At 40.5% G+C, this 15388-nt stretch overlaps 2 protein-coding genes across 2 annotated transcripts in view; both read left to right on the forward strand.

Annotated features, from left to right (window-relative positions):
• Window positions 1–14748, forward strand: LOC104043197 (arylsulfatase D). Its single transcript, XM_009502782.2, is given in 11 exon segments — window positions 1–286; window positions 2923–2999; window positions 5630–5779; window positions 7066–7187; window positions 8376–8498; window positions 9201–9624; window positions 10538–10674; window positions 10885–11019; window positions 12880–13042; window positions 13686–13807; window positions 14252–14748. Coding segments are annotated over 11 exon segments (1842 nt in total). The 5' UTR covers window positions 1–265; the 3' UTR covers window positions 14620–14748.
• The window catches only part of LOC104043198 (arylsulfatase D), a 30866-nt gene continuing 29200 nt past the window's right edge, over window positions 13723–15388 (forward strand). The window contains exon 1 of the mRNA XM_064437500.1: window positions 13723–13807. The gene's annotated coding sequence lies outside the window, so the exon portion shown is untranslated. The remainder of the gene's footprint in view (window positions 13808–15388) is intronic.

Raw genomic sequence — 15388 nt, forward strand, 5'->3', positions numbered from 1 at the left:
ACACATTCGTTCGAGCAGGAGGTGGAGTTGCCGTTGCTTACTGCAGAGTCCTGGTACCTGGGTACTGTGTAGCCAGTGGGGCTCAGGGCCGGAGCCAGGGCTGCTGCCGGTGGCAGTGCTTTCCTGAGTGACATCCAACCGCTTTCCCACGAGGCATTTTTGGGAAGCTGTGCTGAAACAGTGACCTTTGCCCCACAAAGCTGTGCTTTCCTTGGACAGCGTCCTGCCTTTACTTTTGCTTGCATCTTCCTCTGCTAACCTCCGGATGAGAGGGCAAAAACAACATGTGAGTGGGGTTAGAATATGTGTCTGGGGGGAGGAGAGGGGTTATAATAATAAATGTTCTCATTTTTCCTTCCCTTTTTAGCATTTCAAGCCAAACTCCAGCTTTTGGAGGGTTAGGTGTTGAATGGAAGGTATTCTGCTTTATTATTATTATTATTGTTGTTGTTGTTATTGCTAGAGTTACTGTGCCTTTACAATGGCATACAGAAAGCATAATTTGCCTTCAGATTATTTCCATGTGATCTGCACTGTTTCTCTAGCAGCCGTGCCCCTGGTTGCCACTCTTTTTATCTCATTTGCCTACCCTGTTTCTGTCTCCAATTTTCTGCTCTTGTCTCACACAGAATCACTCACCTCTGGAGATCATCTTGTCCAACACCCCTGCTTGAGCAAGGACACCGAGAGCAGGGGGCACAGGAGCGCGTCCAGGCGGGTTTTGAATGTCTCCAGGGAAGGAGACAGCTGTAAAGAAAGCAGCATGTTCCAAGCTGCATACTTTGAAGCCAGAAGGCACAATTAGATCATTTAGACCAAGGAGTGCTAATCGTGATGTGAAAACACATGAGCTAATTTAAAGCCTAGGGCCAGACCATCCCTATCTGCTGTTGTTCTGAAGGCAGGGTGCTGTTGTGCAGCATCAAGGCCAGAACAGGGTAGCTGTAATAAACTAATAAAATTTGGGTTGCTTGCTACAAAACTTTTGGTTACTGACCATGCTATAATCATGGTAACAGAGAACAACTCTTGATATTATCCAGGTCGGTAAGAACTATATCGCCCCCCGTGAGCACTGTTGCAGTTGATTCCCTGAGAGTGCAGAATAGACAGGAAAAAAGTCAAACCACTGAGCATCCCCATATTTTTGGCTTCTACTTTTCTTGCAAGGACATCCCTTGTTTTATGGTTGATGAACAGCACCTGTTTCTGGCTCACCAGCTGCAAGCTCTGAGCAAGTGACTATGTTCACACCAGCTGAGAGCTTTTTCTTCCTTGTTTCACTCATTACCCACTTATTGCTTCTTCCCCTCTGAGCATCTGGATGCCTAGAAGCTATGGGAGGGAGGGGGGAAAGGGAGAAGGTGGGACAGTGTGTTGTGTGTTGTATTTTGCTTGTGTTTCTTCCAGAGCTGTAATGCAAGCTGAAATTAGTATTTTTAATTAGGTTCTAATATACTGTTGAATGTGATTAACCTCTTGGGTAGTATATTTATATAGAAGGTGGAAACTGAGTGTTTACTTTTGGCTAGCAGCTAAGCAGTGACGTACCTTCACCCGTTACTTGAAAGTGTTTGTACTGATACTTCTAATTCACTTTTGTTACATTTAAATAAGTGGTCAGGAATTCGGGGTTTTGTTTTGGTTTTGTACTAGTGTGCAAATAACTTATTTTGGTATCTGAAGTTAGACAAAGAAAACAAGAAAGCAAATTCTTTTCCTGCTGTTTATGGCTCTGCAGGATTTGGCCTCATTTTGCAGAAAGGTTTAGGCTGAATTATTATAGGGTCCTATAACTTTTTATGTGGAGGTACTAGGCTGAATAACTGATGCTGTGTACTTCTGCTTTTAAAAGAAGTAATAATGTTTTTAGTTAATAATGACATCTGAGAACCCTTCCGCTGAAATTAGGTAGTTACAGCAAGACCGTGCTTGCTATCAGCTGGGAAACAACCAGTTCTATTAGACTTTGGGAAATCCACTGTTGCTTCCAGTGATTCTTTCTCTGGGGAGACTTCTGCTGAGAATAACTTCGTATCATCACATATAATCAGAGTCCCCTTTGTCTGTGCAAAGACTAATCAATCTGTAAAATCAGTATTTTAAGATAACTTTGGGATTATATGAAGTAGAATTTATATAGTGGGGTGGCTTATTAGTGTGAGAACTAAAAGCTGTCTTGAAATTAAAACGGAATGATTTGATGAGAAGCAGCTTTTTCAAGTCAAAGACCATTTTCTTCAGGTTATTTCAACTCTTTAGGTAAGAGTCCTAAAATTAGCTTTAATTGCACTCCTTTAGGTAGCTTAGAAAAAGACATCTCACAACGTGGCTGCTGGAGAAAATACTATGGAGTTTATATCAGATTGTTGCTCTGATCATGTTTACCATGAACTGTTAAATGTCGGCTGACTGCCCGTTATGGGGAGTCCCATAACTTGTGTTTCTTTACAATACTTTTCTTTCTTCCACTTAAGGTACCCGGTCACGATTATATTGCACTCCACTTGGAAACATGATTGAATAATAAATTGGCTTGCTTGCAGAAAATGCATGCTTTATTTGGCTGACTTCACCTTCCAAATACTGGCTCTGTTTCAGCAAAATTGATGAGCTTTGAAGACCTGTGTTTCTCTCTATGAATTTATACACTAATTAATCTTTTACTGACTTGTTCTTGATTAAGTTCTTTAATCATTTATATGTGGTTTTCTACCCCCTCTCCGGTTGTCAAACTCCACTTTGAAAATGGTCCACTTTTGGTCAGTACAGTTTGACCCCATCAGTACTTGTGTCTCTGAGGTAAAAAAAAATCTCACTAGTCCCTCTTTCATAATGAGTTATAAAGATTGATTGGGTTCTCTTTTTCCTCCAACATCACGCTGGTGACTGTGCTCAATTTGTTGCTTACTATAAACTCAGCTTATTTTCAGGATCACTGCGTACCAGGAGATGATTGCACCGCTACCTTGCTCAGCCGTTGCTGCCGTTCTATTCAGGTGAACATATTTCTGGCTCCTCCCTGTGTGTATTTATTTCTACTTTGCAGAATTAAACTTGTGTTGTTTGAATTGACCCACCTTTTGTTCCCCGAGCAACACTGGGCTCAAATGAATCACTTTTCCTGATGCTTCATTTGCTTTCTTTGTTATTCCCTTCCTTACCCCCATGTAAGAAATTCAACTCCATTGTTCTCTCCCACCCCCCACCCCAGCTCTAACTTTTAATTCCTCTCTCATTGTGAGCCCCAGACTGTTCCAAATTTGACTCTGCCTTTGTACAGCCCTTAGAGAAGTAGTCTAAGGTGCCAGGCTTTTACACAGATATAACTTCCCTGTGAAATCTTGTAGGAGGAGCAGATTTCTTTTACAAAAGGATGCTATAAACTCATAATGCTGTAATTCTCTAGGAACGCACTAAATATGGCAGTATCACCTTAAAAAATCATTCTAAGGCAAGTACAGGCACCTGATTTCGTAGTTCAGTAGGGTTTTTCCATCATCTGATTGCCCGTGCCAATGGTTTCTAACCTGTCCTCAGAAGATCATCGTCAATAAACTTACGGAAGCTCAACTATGGTGTAAATCCATATTAAGTCTTGTAAGTAAAAGTTACCTAAATAGTGGCCTGTATTTTCCTAATGTTTTGCACTTACCTGATTCATTAAGCAGATGTTGTAAAAATGACTAGTAATACTAGGTGCCAAATGATTTTTAGGATCATCTTAACTACGTACTTATTTAATGTCCTCATGTTTTTAAACAATGAGATCTGTCTCCCAGGTGGAAGTCTCTGGCTATGCCTTTAAATTATAATTTCCAAAAATAGCTTTCTAAGTAGTTCTGATAAGGTTTATATATATATATATATATATATATTTTATAGTCATATGTATCTATATGCATGGTTTTTTCTACTTTCTTTAAACCCTATTGCTTTCAAGAGTTATCAGTGTCTAGTAACTAAACGTGCTTGCACTCTTCCTCTGTGTATTGCAAAAGATGATCACTGTGAGCGCTAAGCATGGTTGTTTTATAATGTACAGTAATGCTACATAGCAGCTTAGGATATGGACTTGGCACTATAAGCAGTAGGTTACCTGAGATGGAATTTGTTCTTGACCCTTTCTTAATCCACAAGCAAGTTTACCACAGGGACCAGCAAATATCCAGCACTTAACACAATGAGAATAAAAATGCTAGGATGGGGCTGCAGATGTCAGTAAAGGCAGATTTCATCATTTGCCTTTTTTTGTTTTCTTGTCCTTTTTTTAATGTAACAGAAAGAGGTGATGAGCACTACTCTTGTCCCCAGCTTGGAAAGAAGAATGCCTGAGTGGGGCTGCTTATTTCCAGGGTCCTTAGAGACCTTACCCCTGCAGCTCTAACAGTGTATTAGTGGTTTGAAAGGATTCATTATACCAGTATAATGCCCTGTAACTCTTAGGAGATACAACACTGGCAAATAGAAACTGCTCCTTTTTGAGCAATCCAAGTATAGAGATGGAAATTTCTCACTGTGCTTCTAAACCAAGGTTTCACCACAATGCTGTAAGTCACTGTTGTAACTTAGTAGTAGAAGGTAAAAAAAAAAAACCCAGCTGGAACTTTGCTCTTGGGTGATTAAATCCCCATAGCAACTGGTTACTTATTTACAACAGGGAGTTCACAGTCATGTTTACAGAAAATCTTGAGTGTTGTGTTTACCTATTAGAGGTGATGGTTACCTGTTCATTGAAAACCATGTTTTTCTGTATACAAGATCTTCACACCAAAGCTGCAAATCCTGGAACGATTTGCAGGAGCTTTCTCAGTCTGTGGTAGAGAGCTGCTGCTGCCCCATGTCCTGCAAAAGTAGTACATATTGCAGTGATAATTCTGTGAAATATCAATCCAGGATTAGGTTTTAAGGCTATGGATAAGCAACATTTACTCAGAGGAAAACACAGCTTCAAACATTCTAGGCATATTTATAGATGAAAAGCATGGTAAATATGTGTAAAAATGTAAATTCAATTTTCTGCAGCTATTAAATATAGTTGACACTGGTACAGGGCCTGGTTGGCATCTTAGAATGGTGGTAGAGGAGGTGGCTTCATGTTCAAATGTTCTTGAGTTGGAGGGGAGTTTGTTTTAGTCTTTTCTACTTCCTTTCCAAACATAATTAAAACTGCTTTATTCACTGGAGACAAGATATTCAGAAAATACCAGAGTGACTTTGGAGCATAACCTGAATTTTCATAGAATTTATGAAACTTAGAAACACTAATTTTTTTCAGCTCTTTGAAGTTTTTAATACATTTTGAAATCTATGCAACTGATTCAAGATGAAGATTCCTGGGCCAAATGAATAAGATGACAGGCTTCACTTGTGCCTGGCTTCTTGGGCTGTAGAAAGGCTACCGCAGCCTCTCTGACTAGAGTGATCTAGGTGGTAGAGAAGGAAGAAATGGAACGAGTAGAACTCTGTCCTCTGTCAGTGGGAGAAAGGATGTCACTGAAAGCGGAGCTGAGAAACAAAGTTTCCCACTATTTTGGGTTTTATGCTTCAGCTCTGCTGCCAGAGGGCTCCCGTCACTCCTCAACCCTTACAAGTCTCATAAGTAAAAAGTTATTTTGTTGTGTTTCAGGAGGTACCTCCTAATGGCACTGCCTTCATATTTATTCTGGAACATGTTTGGTTTGACTGCAGCTATGGAATCTAAACCCAATATACTTCTCTTTCTGGCTGACGATCTTGGCATCGGAGATATAGGATGTTATGGGAACAATAGTATAAGGTAAAAGATCTCTCAGTACAATATGTTTAACACTACAGAACACCTATCCTGGGTAATTAAGCCTAATTATAAAATAAAAAATATTCTTAATCTCTTAATCCAAGGCCCTAGTAAATGTATATTTAAGTACTTGTATATATGCACATTGGCTTGTGACCCAAGTAAACAGTGTGCAGTTAAAGAAAAAAACCACAAAACCCATATTTTCATTTTGGTTTTTAGGTTCTTTCTGGGAATTCCTTCCACCCCCTCCTCCATGTGCTAACTGTCCAGTCACTTGTCGTAGTATTCCAGTTACTGTTTTCTCTCCTTCTCATGTATCAATTTCTTTATTCCTTTTCATGCATAGTTGAGCCTTACTCTATCCACCCAGTGCTTTTCCAGAATCCATCTTCTGCTTGCTTGCCATCTCCTCCAAAACACTCCAATCCAAATTAGGTGGACTGTCCCACATAATTTATTACGTGATTATTTGGCTTCAAAAATAGTGATAACATTCCTTCAAAAGTAAAAAGGCAAAGCAGAACTGAATGGGCATTGAGCACGCATCTTACAAGCCTCAACTAACATCCTCCATCCAAGTGGAGAGCAGACATTTGTTGGCATGTGCTGGCTGCATCTCCCTCACGTGATACTGGTGGGGTTGCGCAGAAAAATGTGCTTATGGACCTCTGTTGTCATCCTCTGCCGGCGGTTAGGATGAGTCTCTTCCATTCTTTATGGTGTTGTAGTCCATTCTGCTAGGAGAGCTAGGCTCCCATACAAATGTAACTATGTAGAGATATCACCATATTATGAAGTAAATAGCACATGTTAAAAATGTGGAACAGTAGTCTTGGTTCCAAGAGCTCCAGACGCCCTGGGAGATTCTCTGGCTCAATGAACTCTGAAATTTAGGGTCCAAATGTGCTGGCAGAAGTGATCTCTTGGAAGTAGTGGAACAGAAGAATATCAGCCTTTCTTAGATAGGTCTTTCCATTTCAGTTTTATTTTCAAACTAAACAGTACCAACAATGCCTAGATTTCTTTTCAGTGTTGCCAAATGCATTCTGTGGCTGTGTCCCTGGATTTTCCATTGGCTATAACCCACTTCACCCGTTGTTACTGTATCAGTCCTGGAGTACATAAAGAAGAGGTTTGGGGTTTTTGGTTGGTGTGGGTTTTTTATTTGGGTTTGTGTGTGTGTGTTTGTTAGGAACTGTTCAAAAGCTCTAGTTCTTCTTGGCAATTTATTAAAATAAGTGTCAGATTATGTTGCTTCTATTAAACTTGAAACTCTTTTTTAGGACCTCAAACATTGACCGCTTGGCAAAAGAAGGAGTGAAACTTACTCAGCACATCGCCGCAGCTCCACTTTGCACACCAAGCAGAGCAGCTTTCCTCACTGGCAGATACCCCATTAGATCAGGTTGGGCCCATTCCGAATTATAGATTTCTGTGTACGGTGCTGAGGTACTACAATGGCTGATAAGTATTGGAACAGGAGAATTCACAGAATGGTTTAGGTTGGAAGGGACCTTTAGAGGTCATCTAGTCCAACCCCCCTGCAATGAGGAGGGACATCTTCAACTAGACCAGGTTGCTCAGAGCCCCGTCCAGCCTGACCTTGAAAGTTTCCAGGGATTGGGCATCTACCACCTCTCTGGGCAACCTGTGCCAGTGTTTCACCACCCTCATTGTAAAGAACTTTTTCCTTATATCCAGTCTAAATCTACCCTCCTTTAGTTTAAAACCGTTCAGCTATTTCCTCAACCTGAGATAGAAGATACACTGCTAGAGACTCAAACTTTCTATAAGTAACTTCTGAATGGGAACCACTGCCTCACCAGCTGACCGATCTTTAGCCTGACTTTATAGGATGCAAGTGTTCTATATGATAAAAATAGACAGGTATGGAGAAATGCCAACAGCAGTAATATCTGTCACTTCCTTACTGCAACACAGCCTAGGGCAAACTGATGGAATTCCTCCTGAGGGTGATGGTTAGAGGATAAGGGCTTGAAACAGGGTTCCCAAGAGAAATGGATGAGTTCATTGCCAACAAGTGCAGAAAGTCACAAAACTTCTGTGAAAAATAGTTTCATCCATTCCTCACCTACCTAAGTTGCTTTATGGAGGACTTCAAAGATATCCAACTCTCCCTAGGTGCTAAATAGGAAAATTAGATGCCTTCTTTGAGAGCTAAGTGCAAAATCAGTTTGCATTGGGTGAACTGTAGCTCCCCTAATGTGATGCAACATCTCCCTGAGGTAGGGAAATGTAACAGTTACCTCTCATTTCAGGTGAAGAGCAGAGAGACTAAATTATCACAGTTACTCAGAAAGGCAGAAAATAAAACATAGTATATACTGTCACCAGTGACTTGTTTCATTGATGTAAAACTGGTGCCAACCAGTATTTGTCTTGAAATATAACTCTTGACTGCCTGAAGTACTTAGACTGATGTGACTGTCTTCAAGATATGCTTGGTTTAATGTCTTGTGAGGAACTCTGCTGGCTTCAGGTTGAGCTCCTGACATGGAGGTTGGAGGGAGCAGCCTAATCTGCTGGCAGAAAGTGAAAGGCCCACAGAAATGACTGCAGCTGTTTCTGCCAGGGATGGCGTCCAGCAACAGGTACCGAGCACTGCAGTGGAATGCTGGCTCAGGAGGGCTCCCTGCTAATGAAACTACTTTTGCCAGGCTGCTGCAGCAACAAGGCTATACCACTGGACTGATAGGTAAGGGGAAATGTTTCAGCATGACCTTGGAGAAAGAACTAGTTATATGAAAGGAATTTAGGGATTTTATTTGCCCCAAATGATCGTTAGTCACAGATATGAATCCTCTTCAAAAGTTTGAGGGGTAAAAAAACCTCTTATTTGCAAGACAACTGAAAATACTGCAGTCTAAAGAGTTTTAAGACAATGTTAATGCCTGTACAGGGCATCCAAAATGGGAAGAATGGAAAACTGTCCCATGATTATAATGGGTGAGCATTTATTTTACTTGGCCTAAGATTTTTCAAAGCCCTCTGTGGGGGTTTTGTTAATGTAGAGATTTTTCCAAACAAAACAGTTTCTTTAAGTATTTCCTCTGCCTTTAGGAGGCAAGAGGCAGAGAAACAAAAGAACCAGCTGTGCCAAATTCATTGTCATCTCCAAGTGCTGGAAATTGATGTGGCTGCATTGAATTACAAGCTAATAAACTGTAGTCTTCCTCTCTGAGTCTGTAATTACTGAGCAATAACATAACCCAACAAACCTCAGGGTCAGCACTGGTTTCACCCAGCATCCTTGTGCACAAGGAGAATGCATCGATACTATGTTGAAAAACAGAGCGACTCCCCTAATTCCCAAGCAAATGCTGATGGTGCTACCTTGGGCTCCTTTTGAGTCGTCTACCTCAATGTTCTAATTTCTTCCATGCTTTAAAACCTTCAGGAAAGTGGCATCAAGGTGTAAATTGTGAATCCTTCAATGATCATTGTCATCATCCTCTAAATCATGGGTTTGACTACTTTTATGGTATGCCTTTCACACTTCTAAACAACTGTCAAGAAAACAAACCTCCGGAGCTGGACGTAGCCCTTCAAGCTAAGCTTTGGCTTTACAGTCAGATAATTACCCTTGCTGTGATCACTCTCGCTGCTGGAAAACTCATTGGTTTGATTTCCATCCGCTGGAAGATAATTGCCTGATTTGCTTTGGCGGGCAGCCTTTTCTTCATTGCTTGGTACTCCAGTTATGGCTTCGTGCAGTATTGGAACTGTATCCTGATGAGGAACCACGATGTCACTGAGCAGCCAATGAGGTTAGAGAGGACTGCTTCCCTCATGCTGAAGGAGGCAGTGTCATTTATCAAAAGGTAAATGGTTGTCTGTAGCTTTCTTTAAAGGGGCCAGGGTGTTCTGGGTACTTGGATTAGAGCATTTTTCTCCAGTAACTATAGCTGTATCATGATAACTGCTTTGAAACTCGTACCCAAGTTCTCTATTTAGAAATCCAATCCACTTAAATTTTAATTGCAACTGTCTCACATTGGAAGCTACAGTAAATGAAATGGGTTTTAACCAAACGATACATAACCATCTCACTACGCCCTGTAATCTGCAATTACTATATTTGCTCCCACATTAACAAGATAATTTTTACACTTCACTCTACAAGACTTATTTGTGCTCTTTTTCATAAACTCTACAAAACACCCAGGTAAAATGCGTGTGATGCACAAAATTATCTCGTGTGAAAATCTCAACACACTTAAATCTATTTTTATGGATTGAGAAGGAAGCCAAGTAAGATCATTCATCTTTCCAGATTCAAGTTCTGCCTGCACAGCCTTCTACAATATTTCTGTGTGTCAAGTGTCTTTCTGTGAAACAGGGAAAGTAACTATTCTTTTCTTAAAATTTGTGAAAACAAATATACTGAAATTTGTAAGTGGCCATCTTAGAAAAGCCACAAATATTAAAGTAAATATGAGCCTGTATCCAACTGCATTCAATTAAAAAGGCATCAGAATTCACCACCTAACTAATTTAAGCACTGTGAAAATGCTCTGCCTGTTTACACATTAGGATTTTAAAACTATCTGGCTGAAAAGGATCTTTCTTGCCCATGTTTTGTGCGAAAACGGTCAACTGTGGCCAATGGGGATGCACTAGATGTGGGTACAGCCTAGACCCAATATGTGTGCCTGTGCATGGATGAATATGAAACCTTTGAAAATATTCTAAACACACCACAAAAATTATTTTTATTTTTTGTTTGTTTTTAAGAAACAGGCATGGACCATTCCTCCTCTTTGTTTCCTTTTTACATGTTCACACCCCGCTCTTTACCACAGCAAAATTTCTTGGGAAAAGCCATCATGGTTTATATGGAGACAATGTAGAAGAAATGGACTGGATGGTGGGTAAGTATTCTTCATGAAGGATTTGCTTCAGACATATACACTTGTGAATTTTAAAGCAGGAAAACGAATAAGGCCAAAACACCTACAGAAATCTAAGCTATTAAAAACTTTTTATAGGGTATTGCAAAAGATTATTATTGAAACATAAATGTAGCTTGATCTTTCTAATTGGTTAATAGGAACCTTGCTGTCTCTCTTCTTAAATTTAAGGCAAAATTCTGGATTTGCTTGACAAAGAAGATTTGAAAAATTATACATTCACATACTTTGCCTCTGATCATGGAGGACATTTGGAGGCTCAGGATGGATCTGCCCAGCTAGGTGGCTGGAATGGCATTTATAAAGGTAGGGAAAACACTATGACTTTACATGAATGTCACAATCAGAAATATAATGAACTTGCCTGGCTAAAGCTATCAAGTCTGGAATGAGTTGCATTTTTATCTTCAAATATAGGTGACATACAGAGGTGCCCTAATCTTAAAGTTACCCTTTCTTTCAGTAAAGTGCAAGCATTATTACACATCTCCTTGACAAAGGTATTGTCTAGCTTGATACCTGCAAATTAGTTGTTCTCAAGTAAAAGGCACTGGAAAAAATGTGATAGTTTTCTATATTGAATTCTCTCTCTCCTCCCTCCATCCCACCCCAATGCCTTCCCCCCCCCTTTCTCTCCACAATAGGACTGTTTCCTGATTTGCTTATTTCTTTTTCTCATTATGTTCCATAAATCGTTGCTGCCTAGCTAATCAATACAGAATAGGGTAAGGGCACATTGTGTCATGACTTGCTGCTACAATTTATTCCCCATATGCTTTTATACTCCACCCAGAATCAGTGATTGTAATAAAATCCAAATGTCCTTGGTGGTCTAAGAGGATCTCACTCTCTACCTCCTGCTCGTCCCTTTCTGCTGTGAAGCATTCTTCAACCTGCTGAGCAGTGCACTTTGGCTTTTTCAAGCCAAAAGAACATGCATTCATTGCATTTCCTCCCGTCTACCCCAACATCCCTGTGTCATCAGACTACCTCGTCCCATGACCTGTCATGAACATGTGACAGTATGCGTCAGGGCCTAGGCTCTGTTATCACCAATGAAACATCCACCCCTCGCCCAAGCTTTTGATATTTTTATTTTCCTAAAAGAGGTTTCTTCCATTTCAGAACCTTCTTGAGCTGCTCCACGGGGCACAGCAGAGGTCAAAGACATGGAACTTTGGCTCCCATGAGGTGGACGCTCTGCTGCTGAGCAATGGAGCTTGTTGGCCCTTATGGAGGGGAAGGGCTTTCAGTTACTCTGTTCATCTCACTCCCTGCTTTTGCTTGAGGAAGTGCTTCTCTTTGTGGATGATGAGACTGATTCATAAGCTTGACAGGATCTAACAAAGACAATGGGTTTTTTTCGTATTGATTATGTGAATTAAAAGAGGTTTCTGCTTTGGGAGTTAGGTAAATACTCTCTTCATACACCCAGTGTCAGGATGCTTTATTAGGTTGGTTTCTGTTAGTAGCAAGTTGAGAAAAGATGTTTTCCTGTCATGTGAAGTAAAGCATATATAGTGCAATTTCATAGGTTCAGGTTTTTTGCTTCTGAGTTGAGATGTTGCATTAAGCATTGGGAGAGTTAGGTCCAAATCTTGATTTCAAAAAAAGGAAGATATGCATAAGGCGTATGGAAATATAAGTGTTAAGGACACATACTTTGAAGGGAATCCATGGCTATAAAGAGAATAAAAAATTTGTTAGGTTTTTATTAAAATAGGATACTAATTCATAAGTCTCATGTAGGTTTAAAGAAGATAATATCAAGTATTTCTTCAGCCTTGTGAGTTCTTCCAATTTCCAGTTCCTCCTCTGTTCTTTTGCTAGAAAGCTCTTCAATAACACAGGTGAATGCAGGCAACCTGCGAAATGGAGGATAACAGAAGGTTGAAGCTGTTTTAATTTTGCTGAACACAGGTTTTCAAAGATAGATTTATTATTCCTACCCTCACCTGTGGTCAAAGTCTTTCTAGATTTGGATGTGTTATATGTCACATTTTGAGGCCTTCTAAAGTATGTGAATTCCAATGCAAATGAAGAGCCAAATTTATTGGATAAGCAGTGTATTACTGCATCTTTTTTCTGTACATTCAAATGCAACGAGCCAATGAAGAGGTGTGTGTTTGCCTCTGAAATGCCATATGTTGATTCATTTCACTGCAGGTGGAAAAGGCATGGGAGGTTGGGAAGGAGGCATCCGTGTGCCAGGAATAATTAGATGGCCAGGAGTGTTACCTGCAGGCACAGTTATTGATGAACCTACGAGTCTTATGGATATTTATCCCACAGTTGTTCATCTGGCTGGAGGAACATTGCCACAGGACAGGTATGGAGATGTTTCTAATAGGAGAGTTAACTACTAACACTTTACTGTGCTTCTTATCATCCTTAGAGATCCCATAATATTGCTTAGCCTTAAGCCTGGTCTGAGATTTTAAACTAATGAGCAAACTATTCCAGATATGCCCACAGGTGTACTCATGGCCAGAGGAGTTGTTCCTGCCAAAGACCAGGCGCTAGTTCCAAACCCAGATTCAGCCTCATTCAGGAAAGAATTGGTGGCTGAGGCTGTTTTGGTACAAACTGAGTTGACTTACGGACGCTTACAAATACCTCCTAAAGTCATTAAACCCATCTTTGATTAACAAATTTCTTTAAGCTCCTTTGAAAATTGTTAAACAATTATGATATTGGTATTGATTTCCTGAATTAATTACTTTTTTCCACTAGACCAAGCTCTAAATATTGTTTACATATTGCTAAATGGAATGAGTTGACCCGGCTATTAAAAAAAAATAATAATTTAGGGATTGAATTATTGGCTTGGAAGTCTGCAGACTCCTCTCAATCTATGACCAAGTTATTTTGTATGCTGTCTCAAGCACTGATGCAGCCAACGCATAGTGATAAGTATACAGTTCGCTGTCGGGTTTGCCCCTGCCTAAATATGCTTGTCCACGTTACATCAGGGTGATTGATGGACGAAATTTGATGCCTTTACTGAGAGGAAGAGCTCAAAAGTCAGAGCACGAGTTCCTGTTCCACTATTGTGGGTCCTACTTGCATGCAGTGCGGTGGCACCAAAAGGACAGTAAGTGTAAAAGTTTGTTCCATGGTAACTGCAACACATGAGTTTTCTCCTCTTGATAGTCATCTTGCTAATTGACAAATTTATTGCATGATGGGTGTTCATCACTTCTGATCTCTGAGATTCTTGAAGCTGTTGTGCATGATTTACCAGTGACTCTGGGTAGCTGGACGTGTCTTACAGCAAGTAAATATTTGTAAGTAACAAACCTATGGGGTAGGAACACAGGCTGTCCACTGCTACACTGGAATTTAAATGTGGTTATCTTTGTATTTCTAGTGTTTTCCATCTTCAAATCAGTACTCCACACAGAATCTGATTTGTGCTGATAGGGGTGCCAGGGTGTCTGAGAAGATGTCTCCTTAGTAAACAGCTGTACTATTGTTTGAAGGCACTTTCCATTTTCCTTTGTCTTGTTGTTGTGCCATAAGATTTCTTTCCTGCCAGGTGGAGCCATCTGGAAGGCTCATTATGTGACCCCAGTCTTTCATCCACCTGGGGCTGGGGCTTGTTATGGAAAAGGAATTTGCCCATGTTTTGGGGAAGGTGTGACCCATCATGAGCCTCCGTTGCTGTTTGATCTCTCACGAGACCCTTCAGAAGCCAAACCTCTGTCAGCCGACACCGAGCCTCTCTTTGACACTGTCATAAGGAGGATTGGAAGAGCCATAGAAGAGCATCGCAGGACACTGACTCCAGTCCCAGAGCAGCTCTCCTTGTACAATGTTGTGTGGAAGCCGTGGCTGCAGCCCTGCTGTGGGACGTTCCCGTTCTGTTGGTGTGATAAGGAAGGTGAAAGCACACAAAGTATGTGAGATGGATGTCTACTAACATGTCCTGTGGCACTGAGTCCTCTGCTGACAAAGCATTTGGAAAATAACTGTGTCCTTTCTCTCTCTGAGAAGAAAAGTGGGTGAAAATAAAGAAAAGGAAAGTTGATCAGAGATTTTTTTCCCCCTTCATTCTTCACCACTATCCAGAAGTCTAAGGAAATCCTGTCTGGTGTGGTAAAAGTCTTGAATGGAGACTGGTTTTGCAGATCTACGTGTAAGAGACGGCTATAGTGGTATATGCGTAAATTCTGCCTAATTTATGCCCTCTCAGGGAAGACAGTTGGAGAACTCTGCAGAAAGCCTAGTGTATGGAGCTGAGCAGGCAGCAGTAAGAAAGACTAGACTTACACAGAACTCTAGATGTTCATAGTTGTGCCCCTACAGTGCACAAATTATAGTCATACTCTATCCAAACATAATAGTTGCTTCCTGTACTTCTAGTTACCTCTGCAGTAATCTTGTTGAGATGTTGAGCAACACCTGACACACAGTGAATCTGCTTTAGTGAAGGATCGGCCTCAAGTTGTGCATAGCTTTTTGAACAGATCTGCAGCTTTAGCTGGGTAACAATAACATATATCACAAACAGTACAAGTACAAAAAGTTTAAGTCCAGCACAACTCTGCAACATTTACAAAAGAGAGAGAAGCATTTTGCTCTTCAGAAAGAGGTCCTGGTGCATACTAACTTGGCAAAAAGCAATTTTGTTGACCATAAGATACAAATAAAAAATGTTTTGGGTTAATAGCAT

Source organism: Phalacrocorax carbo, chromosome 1 (genome assembly GCF_963921805.1).
Source record: "Phalacrocorax carbo chromosome 1, bPhaCar2.1, whole genome shotgun sequence".
NCBI lineage: Eukaryota > Metazoa > Chordata > Aves > Suliformes > Phalacrocoracidae > Phalacrocorax > Phalacrocorax carbo.